The sequence below is a fragment of the Sebastes fasciatus genome, chromosome 3 (genome assembly GCF_043250625.1).
Source record: "Sebastes fasciatus isolate fSebFas1 chromosome 3, fSebFas1.pri, whole genome shotgun sequence".
Taxonomy (NCBI): Eukaryota; Metazoa; Chordata; class Actinopteri; order Perciformes; family Sebastidae; genus Sebastes; species Sebastes fasciatus.
In genome coordinates, this window is record NC_133797.1 from 7,288,936 (window position 1) to 7,309,696 (window position 20,761).

At 40.2% G+C, this 20,761-nt stretch overlaps 1 protein-coding gene across 2 annotated transcripts in view; it reads right to left on the reverse strand.

Moving 5' to 3' along the window:
- Positions 1-1,649: 1,649 nt before the first annotated feature.
- glra3 (glycine receptor, alpha 3) overlaps positions 1,650-20,761 on the reverse strand; it is a 41,740-nt gene continuing 22,628 nt past the window's right edge. Inside the window, exons 4-10 of one of the 2 annotated variants that reach the window (XM_074628724.1) lie at positions 16,559-16,782; positions 15,482-15,564; positions 11,452-11,589; positions 10,585-10,799; positions 7,111-7,260; positions 4,897-5,025; positions 1,650-2,906 (exon numbers count right to left, since the gene is read on the reverse strand). In XM_074628724.1, coding sequence (XP_074484825.1) covers positions 2,589-2,906; positions 4,897-5,025; positions 7,111-7,260; positions 10,585-10,799; positions 11,452-11,589; positions 15,482-15,564; positions 16,559-16,782 — 1,257 coding nt within the window. In that variant the 3' untranslated portion in view covers positions 1,650-2,588. The remainder of the gene's footprint in view (positions 2,907-4,896; positions 5,026-7,110; positions 7,261-10,584; positions 10,800-11,451; positions 11,590-15,481; positions 15,565-16,558; positions 16,783-20,761) is intronic. The other variant, XM_074628725.1, reaches the window with a different exon arrangement.

A 20,761-nucleotide genomic window follows, 5' to 3' on the forward strand; every position in this document is an offset into this window, starting at 1 on the left:
AGCTGACTAACCATGATGTGTTGGACTGATTTGAAAAAAAAACTGTTTACGAGTCTATTTTCTCACAGACTCGTGATTAGAGTGGTAATCTCCACCAATTACAGTACAGATGATGGTACCACCCTCCATGGGTGCTTTGGGTTGTGTAAGCATTATAGTGCACAGTTCAAACCTCTGCAATGATACACCAACGTGTAAGTGTGTCTGCCAACAAACACATGACATCGGGGTCCACTGAACAGATGAGTGAAGAAGTGACAGGTCTTGTAATAACTGGACTTTGAAGCTGCAGTCTGTAACTTTGAGCAAATATGATAAAAGATTTTTTTTTTTTTTAAACTGTCACTATATCCACTAGTGCATGAGACAGATAATCCTATTCCTCTGCCTCCGCCTTAGTACTCATAATAGCATTAGCAAGATTTCACCGCACCCAAAGGAAAACAACCAATCAGAGCCGAGCAGTCTCTACAGCAGCTTAACCTCATAAACTCAGAAAGTTTGTGACCCGGCCGCCATGTTGACAATAGTCGAGCCAAAACCAAGCTCCGCCCACCGGCACTGTGAAATCTTGCCAATGCCATCAGGAGCACTAGGAGGAGGCAGAGGAGCCTGATGTTTTCACAGATTATCTGTCTCATGCACTATTGTCAGGATATAGTGACAGTTTTATCAAAATAACTTTTTATATAAACTTTTTTCACATTTGTTCAAAGTTACTGACTGCAGCTTTAATGATGCAGAAATGTCTCTTACATGAGTCATGTACTGAATATGTCAGTAATTGTCAATTTCCTGCTTATCCTTCTCCACTTGCATTTGCCATGCTTTCATATGTGCAGCACATGTTTCTGTTTGGTTGTTACGTCTTATTGAAGCACTCAGACAGGTCTAACCAGCGTGTCCTCAGCACATGCAGGTTTTAAATGGAGTGGAAACCACATCCACATGCACTGAAAGTTGTATAACTGCACAGAGTTTTTGTGCAGTGTTCTCTGGCTGTGCTCAAACACACAGGATTTGCTTCAGAAGTCAGCATGTTGTTAGTTACACTTGGAGAGCGCATAATGAGGTCACTAAACTCAAGAAAGTTGATTTGTTTTCAACTGTTGCTGTGTTGCACCTAGTATAGACCAAAGTTTTAATTAGACCAGAGGCAGTCCGATCTCAGCTCCACTGTTCCACCAGGAGCCAGAGCTGAGCTGCACCCCGCCTGCTGCCTTTAGTTAGTCCAGAGTTCTACATTAGTATGTTGGCGAGACGCTTCCACAGGGCACCAGACATCTACAGACCTTAGTTTTACTGGTTTAATCTGGTCTGTCTTGTCATTTCATCCATACATACCTTATCAAAGTGAGAAGAGTATGCATGTCACAAATTTACTAACAATGCACTAATACATGTTGCTTAGCAAAGCTAGTGAGAAGAAATCTGTGATGGTGATTTTATTTAGCACATTTACTGCTTATAACACTGAATCTTGATCATCTTTTGTGAATATCATATGATATATATATATAAATTATTAGATAGATGTAGTTCCAAGTTAACATAAGCTTCCAAAAGCTTTGTGTTGTGTACACAGTCCACTCAATAAAACATGTGCCCACCTGTGATGGGTGGAGATGACCTCTGCTCTAGTTGTGCATCGGATAGACACAGAGCTCCACCTACAGTACAGCAGCGAGAGAGTCTGTCAGCTCTCTGTTCAGAGTCTCTCTGCCCTTTAGAAGTCAAAATGCTGCTTTAGAAAACTATAAATCTGATGTTGGCTGTCCAGATAATAGATATCATTTGAACCACGGCTTCATTTAGATAAGATATCTGAAGCACTAGAACATGTTTTTAATCAGTGAGGGTTACACATTGATTAAAAACACCTGTTGGTTTAGGTTAAGCTTCTCATCTTTGAAGTCCTCAACTTTGTCTTTGACAGATCAGATTTTTCAACTAAATATGTCTCATCATCAGACACATGAACACTTGAAATGAAGCAGTTCCACATAGCTGTCATGATTGTCTTATATCTAGCGGTATGAATCTTTTATAAACCAAAGTTTGTGTAAATGTGACCAGATATTTAGTGTGTAATAATTCTGGTGTAAAGCTCCCTCAACTACATCAACACATGAATTCCAGGGCTCTGACTCATTCCACAGCAGATTGATGATGCTGATAATAAAGTAATATATATATTGAGTCACATGGGCCACATCACTCATTAATGGGAGATTTTTTTTTAACTTTGAATTTATAGGATATATCTATATGCTGGATATGTCTACGCATACTATTCCAGACACTGTCCAGATGTGTAAACAATCAACTCTTTGGATATTCTCTACCGTCAGTGTCTTTTAGAGAGAAATAAAATCATCATTCATACTCTTTGATTTGCTTATTCTTGATCCTTTTGTGTTTTTGAACATTATCTGTGAGAACTGATCGCTGTACTTCAGAATCAAGTGAGGTCTGAATGGTTCTCAAGGTCAGGCTGAAGGAAAAAGGAAATAAAGGTAGTTAATGAAGTGTCCTCATATGAAGGATGTGTGTGTGTGCGCACACATAGTAAATATGAATTTCTTTCTCTATTTGCTATGTACATCTTCATGTCGAAGTATCTTATAAAGAACCCAGTAGAATATATTGAAGAAGAGAAAGGCCAGAGGAAAGCCGGCCCTCGACACAGTGTCAATCTTTTTGGCTCTGTCGATAAATAACTTCCTCATCTCTTCGATGCTTTTACCACCTGCCCCAGGTGGATTCTGGGTAGTGTTTGCTGCGGCTCCTGTGGTGTTCAGTACAGTTACAGTATTGTTGGCGCTGGCCTTCGAGTCCTTGCTGTTGCTCGGAGTGGAGGTCACAGCGGCTGTGGAGGTCGGTCTGCCCTCATGTACTTCCCTTTCCTGTTGGAGAGACAAGGAAGAGGAGGAAGGGCTCACAGGTCACATACAGTAATCATTTCCTTCACAGACGGATGGGCTCTGAGCAAGGCACTGAACAAGGGTTACATTTTGATTGTATATAATAAAGGCCTCAGATTGGATTGGTTAATGCAGAAAAGATTTCACACTTGATGTTGTCATGGGAATTGTGGTATTAAAGGTTTATGAAATGTTATCTATATGAAATGTAATCTTATAGTTTTGTGCTGCACCCGATTCGTTTGTTATCAGGCCATTGAATAGGCGTTATCGGTCGCTATAACCACCATAGATGTGGGTCATTAGGGGCCTACTATGTTGTAAAAGTGAAAGCGAAACTTAAAGGTCCCATATCATACTCATTTTCAGGTTCATACTTGTATTTTGTGTTTCTACTAGAACATGTTTACATGCTGTATTGTTAAAAAAAAACTTTATTTTCCTCATACTGTCAGCCTGAATATGCGTGTATTAACCCTCTGTCTGAAACGCTCCGTTTTAGCGCATTTTGACGGAATTGCAACAGAATTGCGTTGCTAAGCAACAGCTTGGGTCCGTGTGTACTTCCTGTCAGCTGATGACATTCACATACACTGCCACCAGGATGAAACTGGGACACATTTAGAATGTTTACGTTAAAAATTGTGTAAAGGGTCTAAATATTGTATATTTGTGACATCACAAATGGATAGAAAATCCTGACAGCTTGTTTCAAATGCAGAGTTTCTGAATAGGGGCTGTGTGCATTTCCCTGTGGATTGAGTGTTTCGATACTTTCACAGTATTTATATAGGACTTAAGCCTGCTTTATAATAAAAAAACATGAAAATCTCACTTTTTTATAATATGGGACCTTTAATGGACCAATATGTAATATATTTACTGTAATAACTCATAAAATGACCATGATATGTCATCAGAGATTAAGGAAACACGCTAATTGAAATACCGGCTTCTCCGACAACAACGCTACAGCCAACGTGTTCTCCTTTGAAATGTCCATTTCAACACAAATGAAACAATCTTTACTCTTTAAGAAACAGATGTTGTAACTTTAAAATGCATTTATAACACTGTAGATAGTGAATGAGGTTTGTGTGTGTGACAGGATGTGGGCCTGTGTGAAAGTACACCATAAAGTAAGGACACTGATTGACCGTGGGTCATCAGGTCACCCATCCATCTGTCAGATACCTTGCTGTGGAGAAGGATGAGATTTCCTGCTTGTATGGGTTTTATGGAACAGACATGTTTTTATGGCTTGTCTGTACTACTTCAGAAGGCTGTATGTAGCTCATTGTGGGCTGCTCACTGCGTCTTTAGGAGAACTGATAGAAAAATATGTTGTTTGTGTGTTTTGTCGCATCACTCTCATCACTCTAGACAGCAACTGATTTTAAGTTGTCTTGACAATGTCTTTAGGAATTTCATAACTAAGTACTAACTTTACATATTTGCCTCATAATGTATGCTCTGTATTTTGTTTTGCTCAGCCTGACAAGATGATACACTCACTATTCAAGCCTGTGTATATGTGTTTCCTGTGCAAACTGGAATTTCAAATTCAAAATTTCAACTACACATCTTGTGCAAATTCAAATGATTTAATAGGTTGTTAACTGGCCATTATGGATCATTTCCTAAGCTTGCTCAAAATGTTAAAGGTTTCCTAGAGACACTGTACTAAAAATATAACTTTTCTCAATCTCAAATCTAGCATATCACGCTAGTTTGGGGCATAAATATGATCTATGCCAGTGGCCCAACCCAGGTTATAATAATTCTCAGCCAATGTTCCTGTCCACATCTTCACTAAGTCAACAGACTGATGGCGGAGGACTTACAACAAACAACACACTGGTTGGAACATGCAAGTGAAACATGCACAAATACATACATACGCGCACACACACGCCCATACACACACACACACACACACATACACACACACACACACACACTGTGCCATTACCCTGTGGTTGCTGGTGTAGATGTTGGTCATAGATCCATAAGGAGGGTCTGTTGGTTTGAGGTCGTCGTCAACATTAACACGACGAAGGGATGCAGCTAGCTCCTCTGGATCACCTGCACCTCCACTGTTCTACCAGTTGACAGCATGCATACCAGTAATCAACACACACAAACCAAAAGGAAAAAGAAACAAAAACAAATAGCATCCAAAAACAGGGTTGGGGGGGCACCCATTCATTCAGTCAACATGTGTGTTAAATGTTAAAAGCTGTCAAATACATTTTGTTTGGGTGTTTTTTGTCCCTGAGCGGTTACCTTTATAGAGCACCTGTCAAATAATATGAACTAATGCATGTTGAAAGCACAAACTTCAGTGGTAAAACTTTGTCAGGTGAAGATGCTATGAAGAGCGGGGCGACGTAGCTCAACATATCACGCAACGCCAGTGAGCGTCTGTTAACTCAAATGTAAGGAAATAAGTAGTTATTTTTCTATCAACTGTTCCTCCACAACAGTGTTTGTTTGAGCCAGTTGAAGGCACACATGCATGTGTGTGTGTGACACGTACAGTATGTTCATGATCAGGTACCACCATCAGGTTAAAAGTCAAATTAGTTAGTTTGAACATAAAACTGCTGTTGCAGTGTACTTCAGAATTATAATGATTTTGTTATTTTCATTCTTTAAAAGTCACCAGAACGCAGAAACAAAGTCTCTAAAACTCAGATTGTTCTGGGGGATGACCAACAGACCCCCCCACTTTGGTTTTGAAATCCTCCTGTATTTATTTTCCCGCTTAATTTCAGACCCTGCCAGTTTGCAACAACATACAGCAACATCAGCAGTTAATATTATATACAAACAATATGCTGTACGTAAGTTGTGGTTGACAGCTGATGGTACATCCCGCAGGACCCACAGGACCTGATTCCTGACCAGACTGAAGGACTATCATATCGGCTCTTTAGGATCTGGACAGAACACTATGTGCTGGAGTTATCTCAACCCATTTATAATTATTTCCTCAACATATATTCAGTCATATAATGACTGTTGATTGTTTTTCTAAACTGTTTTCAGATCAATGCAGGTTTTCATCAATCAATAATTCCATTGATATCCATCAATGTGGTTTTTCAAACAGAGGCAGCACTTTCTCTGACGCCCATGACTATAATGCATCAAAAACATATTTAGAATGCAGTATAATAACTGTTATAATGCATTATAAAGTAAAGTAAAACTTAATGTTACAACAACTTGTGTGTTGCTTTTGCATAGTTTTAATGATATATATATATATAAAAAAAAAATTGAGCACTTAGAGTAACTTATAGTCACATCATAATAAATTACAAAAGTGATTTTAATACATTATAAAAAAGATTATAATGTACTACAGCTATGGGAATTATAATTATATAAAAAATGTCAGTGACTGAGCAGCAGTTATGAAGTATTATGATCCTTGACCTTATAAGTCATTATAAAATTCTTTATAATGTGTTATGATTATTGTTATAAAGCATTATGGATATTTATAAGTATTAATTGTATAATTATACAGTGCTATAAGCAGATTATAATGCATTAAAGACATGGGCGTCAGAGAAAGTGTTACCAATAATTTACCTGAGGAGATATACAGTTTATAATAATAACATAATAATAACAACATAATAATACCGTACACAAATTGAATTTGTTTGTTCAATTCCGATTCTACAAATTTAAAACTTTTCTTTTTACTGCGTTGTCCCTCTGAGAAAGACATATTAACATGTAAATGCTGTTTGTGTGTGTGAGTTGACTGAATGCGGAGCCACAGAGATCCTAATCATGCACTGACAACAGACTCGTCCTCTGTTTGGAGAAATAAAGAACACAACTGTGAACCACACAGATGAAGTTACAGTCATGCTGCATCATGCACTAATACAGTAAGGGAGATGTGGTGTTTCAGGAGACTCAAACATGCACAGTCAGATGCACTGACACTTTATATCCACTGTCGCACATCAGGAATGGCATCAGGATTTCCTTTTTAACCCCCTCCTTTCTCTTTCTCCTCTCATGCTATTCCTCTAACAGCATGCCACCACAAGGTGGCAGCGTCAAACCAGAGTTGAGAAAACAATAAATTAAGTCCATAAGTCTGTGTGTGCATGTGCATGTCTGTGTGCAGGTTTAAATATATATAGTAGTATTTCTATACCTTGCTCTTGCTCTTGGTAGGCCGTCTGAATCGCAGCAGGTCTTTATGTTGCCTTGACACAAAGTTGACAGCAGCATACTCCAACAGGGCGGAGAAGACGAAGAGGAGACACACCGCCATCCAGATGTCTATGGCCTTCACATAGGAGACCTGTAAACATACACATACACACACTTCAATAAGTAAAGTGCCAGTCTGCAGACGTTCACCCACCAGAGGCCTTTTGTAGACTTGGTGTAGATGATCCTGCAATGCAAATGAGATTTTGTTTGTTTGTTGATATGAGGTTCTGCTGACCACCAGTAAGACGACTAGAGACGGGCTAGGGATGGCAATGTCTGTGTGAAATAACTCTACATCTTCAAGATCATCACAGACATTGTTTGAGGGCTCCAGCTGCTGCCCTTCACACACACACACACACACACACACACACACACACACACACACACACACACACACACACACACACACACATGGCTGTGCCGCTGATGCTTGTGGTGTCAAATTGATGCAATCTCATTTCTTTATGGAATAATGACTTATTCAGACGTGTGTTACATACTAGAGTGCAAAGTTCTGTTGAGCAGCGCTGGAAACATGAGAAACCTCCTAACCTCTAAATACACACACACACACACACACACGCACACACACACACACACACACACACACACACACACACACACACACACACACACACACACACACACACGCACGCACGCACACACACACACACACACACACACAGACACACACACACACACACACACACACGCACGCACGCACGCACGCACACACACACACACACACACACACACACACACACACACACACACACACACACACACACACACGCACACACGCACGCACACGCACACACACAGCCATGTTGTTGAGGTGCATGTGTGAGAGGGATGCGTGTGCTAATAAGGGTTATGTAACAAAGTGCTATATTTATGATTTTTTTTTCTCATGCATACACGATACCAGAACAAGGGACTCTTTCTCACACGCAAACACTAGCAGATACATGATATGTGTCATCACATTTGTGGTTGCCCCGTGCAAAACATCCACCAGAGAAAGATTTCAGATCTCAGGAGAGCCACACACACACACACACGCACACACACGCACACACACACGCACACACACGCACACACACGCACACACACGCACACACTCTCTTTGACAGTCACTTACCTACAGTATGTACTGTATGTTTATATAAAGGATGTCCTCCTAAATATGCAACTAAACTTTTAGATATACATGTGCTGCACCAAAGGCCTGTGAGTTTAACCCTTTGAACCAGATGGACACAGTTTGTCTGTGTATCCATGGTTACAGTGCAAGCAGGAATGTCTTTTCATGGTACAATGCAAACAAATACAACAAATAGACAAACAGGTCAGTTAGCAGGTGTAGCCCACAGCTAACTGACTCCACAGCAACATTACACTGATCACTCAAAGCATGATGGGAACACTGGTGGCACATTATATTTATATTATACAGAATACATCAATAAATAGAGTTTTTTTTTTTACAAATGCTAACTCACATTTCTCAATACTGAGTTCACTTTTTCAAACCTCTTCACACAGTCAGCACTACAGAAGCCAATGTGGACTAAACTGTGAATCACTTTTCATTGCTTTGACACAAAATGCATTCAATGACCAAATTCATCAACTGTGCCTCTTCAAACTCCATGTTTGCGTCCTACTGTCGATGTCAATGTTAAAAACCTAACAGAAAGGAGGAATTCTTGTCCTTGTGGAGCTGGAAAGTTTAGGACCACCAGCCACATGATCAGATGTCCCTCTTGGACACAATGAAGGCTGGATGTGTGGACATAGCTGCAGAAGATCACCAGGGGTGGATCAGAGACGTGCACAAAGGTTCTTTCCCAGGTGTATTACAAGAGAGGACAGAAGGTAGAACAAATGCAGAAGACAGAGTTGACTGTTGTATTTCTATATTTCTAGCTGTACGTATAGTGAATGTGTATCGTTCTGTCGCATTACTGGACTTACTTTAGTCTACTTTTGTGCTCTTGGAATTACTCTATATGTAAAAAGACAGTTTTGCACCATGTCTTGTTCATTTTGTGTGACATAAACTGTAAGTTAGCACACTTAGTGTTGTGTGAAGTGTTAATGTTGTTTTAGGTCATTATGTTCAGAGTGACAAAGCGTTACTGTTGGTAGACAAATATTCTGGTCCAAGAGTTGATCCTGAGATGTGTATCAATTGTTTGGGTGCATTAGTGCATCTTGGATATGAGGACGGTTGTGCTGAGCTTCGTGTCGATAAAGAGAAGTGTCTGAACAGTTTTGAAAAAGTAAACTCAGTACAGAGAAATGTGTGTTAGCACAAAAAAATTTAACAATAGGCTTCATGGTTCTTGTATCCAACACCGAACACTACCAACTCTCCTTTGTTTATCTCTACCCATTCATATACAGATACTTCCTGTTGTTGTTGAAGGCCTGTGGACAGACTGGAACAATTACAACATGTTCTAAATTGTCCCGTGCAGTGACATCCACAGAGGCCTGACTTAATATGAAAATAATATATGACATGCCTCGCTAACACATGTAATGACAGTGCCATAAGCCTGCTATAAGGGTTCAGTGCAGTATCCTGCTGAATACACTTGAGCTCCATTATGTCACTGGAGATATGAGGTCTCCTAGTTTTGTTGCTGAAACTCACTCTCCCAGGTTGAGAACTTGACTCCAACAGACTCTTCACTATAAATCTCTACTGGCTAGAACACTAGAACACATCCCTGTACACGCTGGGTGAGAAAACCAGCTTGCCAGACTATCACAGGACTGACAAACACAGACAGACAACCATTCATACCCACATTCACAGTTATGGGCAATTTAGAGACCCTAATTCACCTAACCCGCATGTGTTGGGACAGTGGGAGGAAATTGGAGCACCTAACAGATTCAGATTCATACAGATGGATAATAAAAAACATGAACACAGACTGATGACTGTATTTCCAGTCTGTTGTGTTATATGTAAGGGATAATGACCAGCTAGCGGGTCATTGTTGTGAAAGAATCCCCGACAGGGCGATGCATCGCGTCGGGGTCTCTCATCGCCCTGAAGGAGATTCTTTCACAACAATAACCCGCTAGCTGGTCATTATCCCGCTTATTACACGGCTACTTACTGGAGAAATCAATATTTTGCAGCCATAGCAACGGTCTGCTTTACATTGCAACGGTCTGTGATACATAGCAACGGTCTGTTATACAGAAATTATAGACCGCAGAACGCCGTGATTGACCAATCAGAATCATGTATTCAACACAGCCGTGTAATAATTCTTCTTAAACTGTAACTGGTGTGCTATCTTGGTCAGGTCGCCCTCAGAAAAGAGATTTCTACTGTATGTCAATGGCCTCCCTGGTTAAATAAAGTTAAATTAAAAATTCAAAAGACCTTAGGCAGTGAAGTCCTGGAGCCTGAACTCTGTGTTGTCATTGTGAGGACAGTGGTGATGCCCAGTGCCACTCTGGCTGGGGCAGCATCCATGTTGATCCAGAAGGAGACCCAGGACAGAATGACAATGAGCAGAGAGGGGATGTACATCTGGATCAGGTAGTAGCCCATCTGACGCTCCAGGTGGAAGCGCACTTCAATACACGTAAATTTACCTGCAACAAAGCGGAGACAAACAAAAGTAATATTTCCTTATTTATTATTTATTTATTATACATAATACATTTCTGAAGCACGATAATCAGCAACAAAGATGGGGCACCGTTATGATCTAACAAGGCTCCACCCTCGCTTTACCACACTCCTTGAATGTGGATTTTCTGGATTTACTAACTAACAAGATGGCAGCAAGCGCTCACTTTATGTCAGTCTTCAAAAAACATTGAGACATGGGTGTGGCTACAAAAACTGGTCTGGACTTGGGGTCTGCCCATTATGCCGCCAAAAATCTATAAATAGCATTAATCCCTGTCCTTCTCTGAGCCTCCTGAATCAATGTCCCCACCCCCATAAAGCACCCAAGGTCAAAGACACCACATCCCTGTTTGTCTACTATCTATGGTCACATCCCTTTCAATGAAAAGAATCCGTCTGTTTGTTTCTCCGTCTTGCAGATGATTTTTATCTTGACTTGATCCCAGCAGCAGAAACATGATGGATGCAATGTGGCAACCGTTTCACCCTGTGTGCATGTTACAGTACCTGTGTTGTGATGCTTACAGCAGTGTGTGTGTGTGTGTGTGTGTGTGTGTGTGTGTGTGTGTGTGTGTGTGCGTGTGTGCGTGTGTGCGTGTGTGTGTGTGTTACCTGTGTTGTAGTGCTTGGTGCAGTATCTGAGGTCTGATTCATCTTTGAGGAGGAACTGTGGGAGCGTGAGGCCTTCGGCCACTTGGACTGGTGCATTCTCCTGCCACTCAAAGATCAGGTCGTTCATGGTATAACCAACTGAAGAAAAGTAAACCACAACAATATTTAATAATCATCTATTAATGAAACTTTATGCAACATAAAGGTCATGGAGTAGAAATCATTAAAATGATAGATGTGTTTAGCAGAGGCTTCATGATTGGCTGACATTTTAAATTCTTGTCGGTTACTTTACTCTATCTTGCAGCGAGTTGTCTCAATGAGGGCTCAGTGCTGCTTTCTGACATCTTTCAGCCTCAGTTGGGAAAGTTGGCTCAATTATTCAAATTTGGTTTGGTCTTATAGTACATCTGTCCCTGAGCCTGGATTTCGTACTCGTAATCGTACTCGGGCAGCTTGGCGGAGGTCTCCGCTCTCCGAGTGCCATTCTAGTTTTTTTAAGTTTTCAATTTCAGAACACTCTTGATGTTAACCAACATCAAGCAGAGCACCAACTCACAAAACTGCTATTCTTGGTATGTTATTTGATGAATAATTGAGGCAAAACGTTGAAAGCAAAACCAGCTTTTTTTTTGCAGCCAGTAGTGCAACAAGTATTAGCATTCTTTACTTTAGCAAAAGTAGCAACACCACACAATAAAACTACTCCATTACAAGTAGAAGTTATTCAAAATTGTTTAATGAAGTAAAATTACACAAGTAGTATTAGCAAGGTGTGCTCAAAGTATCAAAATGACTCATTATGTAGCACAAAGCATTACATTATTATAATATTTAATTTTGTTACTGATGCATTAACATGTAATAGCAAGCAGCAATCCATCATCCATTCTGCAAGCAGCATCATGTTTTATATGTAACATTTGATCTCTAGTGTTTCTAGTTACTGTACTAAGCAGCATTAAATGGAAAAACTCAAGATATGTTTTGTGAGGTCACAGTGACCTTGATCTTTCACCTATGACCACCAAAATCTAATCAGTTCATCCTTGAGTCCAAGTGGACGCTTGTGCCAAATTAGAAGAAATTCCCACAAGGCGGACAACCTGAGAACATAACCCCTCCGGCCACGGCCGGTGTATGGGAGGTCGCTGGATGGAATAATAAGCTGAGTGCCTTGACATTGATACAAACTATTATGACTATTATGCTTACTTTGATCATAAAAATAATTCCAGGAATTATCCATGATTTTTTTTAAAAGCAGAATGTAAACTAAAGTACTCAAACACACAAACATCTTTATATTCAGGGTAAATTGTTATGTTCCATCTTCTAACCATGATGACTTTACTTGGAGAAGGTTACAAATGGGAAAGAGTAGAGTGAGAAACAAATGCATGAGAATAATGACTAAGGGAGTGGAGGCCACATTAAAATGCATGCAGTCAGCGCTCTGTAGGGCATTTTGGCAAAAGCAGAAACCAGCTGGCAGAAGCCTACAGCCATGCACAAAACAGTTTGTTCAGTTTGACTCTCAAGGTTCAGCGTGTGAAAAGTCTTTTCTTTTTTTTTTAACATGCATACCATGTTTATAAAACCAAATAAACAAAAAAACACAAACAAACAGAGGAGCGCATGCCCTCAGCCTTCCACACAAGACTCCAAGCTTCTGTGCTCAGCTCCGGATTATTTTAATCTAACATTTGCCCCGGGTGGTAACAGTGTCTCCGACTGTCAACTCAGAGCAATGACAAGTTCTGCTGGTCACACCAACTGCATCAACACAAAACAGACCTCTTTCCATTTCTAACTACTTCAGTCGATGAAATTCAGTTCAGTATTCAGTGCATGAGATTACCCTAGCAGGGACAATCTGCACATCATGTTACCCTCCAATTCAATTTCACACGTATTAAAGCTACAGTATATGTAATGTGCCGTATTAAATTGAAACATGCGTCATGACTGGAATAATTTCCTCTCATCCTCTCTTTCTCTCCCTCTGTCTGTATGCATGTGTCTTTATGTTTCCTCAGAGAGAGCCGCAACACAGCAATACAAACACTCTATTAGATATACATATATAAATATGAAAAGCGACCTACGGACGGTAATGCCTCTGGCCAGTGGGCTGGAGCAAAATGAATCCACCAATGAAGACAAACAGTCTGTGCCCTGGGCCGGGCTACGCTCCCGATTGGACAAAGGATGAATTAGTCATCATAACCCTATAGACATTATTAAACACGACTTTGTGTGTCCTAAAAAAGACACGACCACGTGTCTGCTTTCATCCACGAGGGGGGAAAGAGGATGATACTGAACTAGTGAGAATAAAAAATGAGAGAAAACGTGCGTTACACAACAAAATAAATAGATGGATAACATGGAAAATGATATGTAATATGATATGTATCCACACATTTGTAATTTACTGGTAATTACAGTATCAACGTTTGCACCAAGTCCACTTGGTGCTACAAGTTCTGCTCCCTGTATGAATCCAAGCAGCGTGTTAGACTGTGAGTGGTGTGCACAGCTCCGTTTCTGTTCCCACAAAGTGCCTGTGGGTTCAGCATGCTGCTCTCTACCCACAGAGGCAGATCCCAGCGGACACGGGATATACATACGGCATGAACAGGAGAAGCCGTCGCAATTATGATGAATAATAAACCGAAGCAGGAGGAGGAGGCAGGAGAGATGGAGCACGGGCTGAGCTATGTTAAGTTATTAATCAACAATGTGTGACTGACATTGTTGTTGCTGCTCACAGATAGAAGCCTATACTGTCATGAAACCCTCGTGAAGTGCAAATGCATCGTCGAGCGGTAAAAGCTCCACTATGATTTGATGAATAATAAACCAGAGGAGAAGGAGGCAAAGAATGAAATCAGCAGAACTAGTGAAAGAAAGCACGTAGATGCATGTGATACCGAGATGATACAGACAGACTTGATCAGGTGTGAAAGATTTAAAATGGGTTTATTGACAAGTCCAATAATCTGCCTCGGGGTGTTCACGTCATATTTGCAGTTGCGTGTGTCAGATTAGCTATAGCTGCCAGAGTTCGAACTCTGCTCATCCATTTCACCCCCCCAGGAAGCTCATAACTTAAAGAATGACAGCAAGGGAAGGGACATTGTTTCCTGTGTTTGTCCTTCAGACAGCACTTCTCCACATGCTTGGTGGCGTTTTACAGGGGCATGTTGCCTGTAAGGACCAAGCCCCCGGGAAGAGCGCCGGGCTTTGATGCAAATTTTCATAGAAGCCAATCGGTGGTACTACAACTTCTGTATCCGTCACCTGATGCAGCCAATTGACATCCATTGGGCTGGAAAGAGACATCTGTAACCCAGCGGATCATTTTTTTTTAGGTGAATCAACTCCCTAGTACGAACACTGTAATAGCCCCTATTTAAATCATTAGGTCCTAAAAGTTGTAAAACGCACTAATAGCCGAATCCAGAGTTATTTCCCTTCCTCCGTTCATATGAATGAGACCCAGACCGAGGCTGGAGCAAGGGCTGGGAGGCTGGGTTAAAGGAAACGCTACTGCGTCTGCTTTATGGGCCTAATGGATGCGGAAGATCACTGGACGATCCGGGTACTTTATCACTCGGCAGTCGAGCCATTTTGGCTTCTCCTCATCTCTCATAGGAATGAACGGGAGCCGCCTACAACGCTGTATCCAGTTCTCTTTATACAGCCATGGTAAGGAGGCCCTGCCTTAACGGCTAAAGTCAGATTACAGAAGTCAAAAGGCAGAAGAAAAAAGGTTGTAACAGCTATCTGATGTAACTGAAAGAATCCAAATGAGGAAACTATTTCCTTGATTTCAAACTATAGCAGAGAGTTGGTTTCAAGCTTATGGTTAGAACTAGGTTGAGGTTCTGTGGAGGGCAAGGGTTGGGGTTGGGCATTTAGTTGCGATGGTTAAGGTTAGAGTAAATCATGTCAGTAAGGGTCCTCACAAGTATAGAACTACAAACATGTACTGTATATGTGTGTGTGTCCATACTGCACTTACAGCTCTCCAGCTGCATGATGCACGTCTGGACATCCATAGGGAAGTTCTTTAGATCCATGGGGCATGACAGAGTTAATGTTAGTCTGAAAGAGAAGAGAGAGGAGAGAACAAGTTAGAAGTGAGTCAAAGACAGTGACGGGGTATGAAGTCATCCATCAATGTCGTACACATGTACATCATCAAAACACTTTTATCTGTGCTTATTTTATATTAATGTTGCACTAAGTCAGATATCTTTGAAGCACCGAAACAGAAGCACAACCTCTCCAAAATATCTAAGATATAACAGCTGCTATTTTTACTCTTGCCTACCATCACATCTACTCTACAGAGTACAACCAGAGAAACTATCATATAGCAATACAGAACTTCTATCAGCATTTTATGTTGAAAGTCAAACATCTGTGAGTATTAACAATTAATAGCGGTAAAATAGACATGCACACATTCTTGGGGATTTTTACAAAACATGTTTGTCAAAGCTTGGAAATGAAATGACTATTTATTTGGATCTGAACAGAACCAGAAAAAGAAAAATAGTCCCCCCTCTCCCTATTAAGCTGGGTTGTATTGTTCAGTGTGCATTGTGTTGAGAGTAAGCATGCTGTTGGTTCATGCACTATAAATAAAAAAATAATTATATCAGAAGATATTGTAAAATTATACAAAACAAATACATTCTTCAGTGAGGTCCCCGATAAAAAGACAAATCCCCGCACAGAACTACAGTACTTATGATGATAATGTATTACTCCAAATCCCATCTTGTTTGCAACTGCACTGTGGGTGCACTGCGTGCCTCTAGCCATGGAAATGCTAAAAGTGCATCACCATGTGTTCCCATGACACACTGCTCCTTGAGTCATGAATACAGGACCCCTACAGCGCTACAGCTCCTCAGTCTGCTCAAATTCAAGAGAAGTACGTCCAAAACGGAGCCTACTGGCGAAATAAAAACCTTCTTTCTGTACTGACTCAGATATGACTGACACATTTCTTTACACACATACTGTTCTTCGGCTTCTCTTTTAACCCCCCCGCGGCGAAAAACAAAAACAGGGCCCGACCCACACTTACCTGATAGAGTACAAAACATTCCCATTCTTGAATATCCTGAGCAGCTTGTTATCTGTAGTGACTTCATGAAAGTGGGCCCCCTTCTCATTGGCAAAGAACAGGTCCGGTTTCCATATGGAGTCTAACATAGAGGGGTCCAAGTCCAGAGAGTCATCTGGGTATTCAGTAAAAGCGAGCCTGGGGTCGTTCCACTGCTGACGGAGGAAGATATTTACACGGTAGTCCTGCAGACACAGAGAATAACATGGATGATCACTCACATGTATAGAGGAACCTGAAGCAGCTGGTTGATTCCCCCAAAACAAATGCGCACGATGAGCCAAGTTGGCCTCAGTCCAAGCATGTGGGCCGATGCGGATGACAACGGTCAAAAACTGTTAAATATCTAAATACATACACTGTAACAAAAAACATTTTTTACATTTTTTTTCAAGAAATCTTAAATTTTTTGTCTGTATTTTAAAATGACAGAACATTTTTTTAAAAATTACATGTTTCATTTGTGATTTATATGTAAATTGTCTTAGATTTACAGTATTTTTTGTAATCACAATCAAAATTATCTGTATTTAAGCTTTTCTTGATCATTTTTAAAGATAATTACTCTGTTCTTTTAGATGTTTATGACTCTATTTTAACAATTAATTTATGATAGAAGAAAAGGATTTCATGGAATTCTAAAAATATTTCTTGTAAAAATACAGATTTTTTTTGCAAAACTTCTGAGTTAATGTAAATTTCGACTTTTTGCAACGTAAAATTACAAGTTTCATTTGTGATTTATATGTAAATGGTCTTAGATTTACGGTGTATGACTATTCTAACAATAAATATATGTTAAAAGTAAAATATTTCTTGTAAAATTACAGTAATAAAGGCTAATTATATAAAGATAATTACTGTTTTTTTTTTACAGTTTATTTATGTTAATTAACGGACAGTATTTTTTAGTTTTTTAACAGACATTTTCTGGCGCCCGTGCTGCCGGAAAAAATTCCGTTATTTTATACTTTTTTTGACAGTGTAGTGATGTGCAGTCCTGTACATGAGGACAAGAGATTCCATTGTTGCTCCTAGTAAAAGTTTGGATACTTGGGTATGTAGTTGTAGTTCTTGATTCTGCAATTGTACTCCATTTTTTCACTGAGAAGCAGACGTCTATATGCTCATGTTGACTCTGCGCACAAAGTGGCTATAGTGTTACAGAAGTTTGTCACAGGGTCATGCTCACGAGCTTATTTGCCTCAGGTAAGCAAATCCTAGCCTAGACCCTTGGGTTTCTGATGGTTTGTAATCCATCCATTATTAGAACGAATGATGGTGTTTACAGGAAAGGTGCCGAAAAATGTCCTTTTTGACACCAATGTGCTTAACCACTCCTGGAATCAGATATAAAAAACCTGATCCCTTTGTTTAAACCTTTTAAAACCATTACATCATTTCCCCTCAGTGACTCACGAACTCTTCTATCTGACTATAAATGCTATTAATCAAACCATCTGGAGTAATAGTTGATCCCAGCATGTCAATCAGCAGCAGTATACTGGGCTCTGAGGGTTATCTATGTAGGAATTAAAAACAATAAGAGGAGATAAGCCTATAGGTGGGGGAGGGGGATGTTATCATATGGTCTGAGGTTTTGTCTAGCAGGAAATGCTTTGGTGAAAATTCTGGTTTATTCTACATGATTTGAGTGATTTAAATGATCTGTGAGAGTAGTTTATAAGCATCTGGGGAGAACACAGGGCCTCTCAAACTAGTCTGGTTCCTAGAACCGATTGTCCGGATGCCAGTATCACTACATTGCACTGCAAGTTCAGCTAACTAGAAAATTCCCAGAATGCACTGTAAAAGGCAGTTAGCATATCTGCCCACTATGCTCACTGACTGGAAGTGACATCACTACTCTTCCACTTCACTGCACTTCCAACAGAGCCAGAGTCATCGCACGGTGAACACAGATGTGGCTAATGAAACTAAACAAGGGGAAGTCTGATTTAGGTGTGACAGTAGCACTAGGTTTTGGCCCACATGAGTCAAACATGCAATCTTTTTTATGAGCCGTGTCTTCTTTGCACTTATGATGCAACAAGAGTCCCCTTGAGAAGCAAATCATTATACCTCAATACACTTGAATTATATTATATCTGTTTATACACTTTATGCTTTATTTTTCATTACCTATTACACAATAGGTAGCCTAACTCTTAAGAGAACAAATGCCATTATCATCGCTGCCTAGGAATCATGTAGCAGATTCATTAGCGTCTCAGTGTTCACTGATGCAGAAACCTAATCAGAGCTGAAAATACAATTCACTGTGCAGTGATTCACCGCCTGCCTGGAGGTGATCCTGAACGTCTGTACAGATGTGGTTTCTGTTGGCAGGTAGATAGGCCTTCATTCCAGCTATTCAGTTATCAGCTGTTTCTGATGATCTCTCTATTACCACAGTGTCCGGGCACCAAGCATTAGATATACAATCCTTTGTCTTTCTGATGTCTTCAACCTAACCCTAATACCCCAACTGCATACTATGCTAATTTTCAACAATGTTTTTTTATATATATTACAGTACATAAACATCTGGACAGTTAGAAAAGAGTAACAGTGTAGTTGTTACGGTTCCATCCGTGCCATCAGCCTTCCTAGTGTGTCTTTTTCCTTTTTCCTGTGTGCCCATAGATCTCTGTCTGTCTCGTGTGGGCATGTCTGGCTGTTTGTGTGTGTGTGTGTGTGTGTGTGTGTGTGCGAGGCTCTTTTCCCTGGCAGACTCTCTCTCTCCCTGATGCAATCAACTAACCTGATCAACCTGCACAGCTGCCTGCCATCTAATCATCAACTGCTCATTCCCAGCCTCGACATTCCCTCATTCCATTCATCATTCATGCTTTTGGCAATAAAGCCCTTTGTTCAACTTCCACGCCGTTGTCTATGTCTGCATTTGTTGAAAGCCCTGTGTGTCTCATACGGACGCTAAAGGGTGACTCGGTGCGTCGGCTACACTATTTCATATTTATTCCATCAATAATGGATCAAATGACTGTATGACTGAATGTGTAATGTGAGAGGTGCTGCTTATAGTGATGAGCCCACAAACTCCACTCTCATTAACTCAATTTTCAGAGAAAAAGCACAGATAAACCCACTGACTCCCTGCCCAGCACCCAAAGGCAGGCAGAAAAGGTTTACGACTAGCTGGTGAACATAGCATATCAAAGAAACAAGTCTTTCTCTCAGGAGTTAGGTGAGACTGAAACAGAGGTAAAACCAGAGAGAATATTGCATATCTTGGCCAGAAATGTGATTCCATAATGAAAGGCCTGTTTTTCTCTGAGCCTGCTGAAATTGTAAACAGGAAATTGTTGCTTACAATTGCTAACAAGTTTGCCATATGAACTTTATAAGATGCCAATATGTCAACGTTGTATTAACAGCTCGTTCCACTGCCCCAAAGTGGTCAAAAAAAATAAATTATGCAACTTTAAAGAACCATCACAGCCAACAGGATCAGGTGCACTGCTAACAAAACAGCTAAATTGTTCTGGCACAGGTTAAATGTTTTTATGAGGACAAACATCATTTGGCATTATCATGTCTCCGTGGGCAGTCAGATAAACTAAACACTGCTCGCACACAGATAGAGAATGGATTAAGAGGGATGGAGAGATTGAGTGAATAAATGAAAAAAAGAGAGTCTAACAGTAGTAAATCTGTTTAACATAGATAGCGTGTCCAGACCAGAGAGTGCCAACCTGGCTCTAAGCCCTCTGTGTGTGTCTGAATCTCTCCTCCTGTCTATATTTCTCCCCTCTTTCAGTGACGCAATGGTAAAACAAAGAAAGGAAACTGTGTCACCAAACAATCAGCATCATAAATGGTTATATTACCATTTAATTGTTAAAAAATTAAAATGTATTTAAGGCATATCTGTCCAAGACCACTACAAGGCATGCTCCATAAATGTGCATTCTGATAATGTAAAGGTGGTTAAGCTAAGCTCTGAAAAACAAGAGGGATTTATAATGTGAATTAAGGGATTTAACTTCACTACATCACAAGATTGATTTATTCAAAACACAACCTCTCTCATTATCATGTGTGTAATGATTTCTGAGCACAGAACAGGTAAGAACCCACAACTCAAGACATGCACTTAAGGTCCAAAATCCAAAGGTTTATTCCAAAAACAGGCAGGGAAAA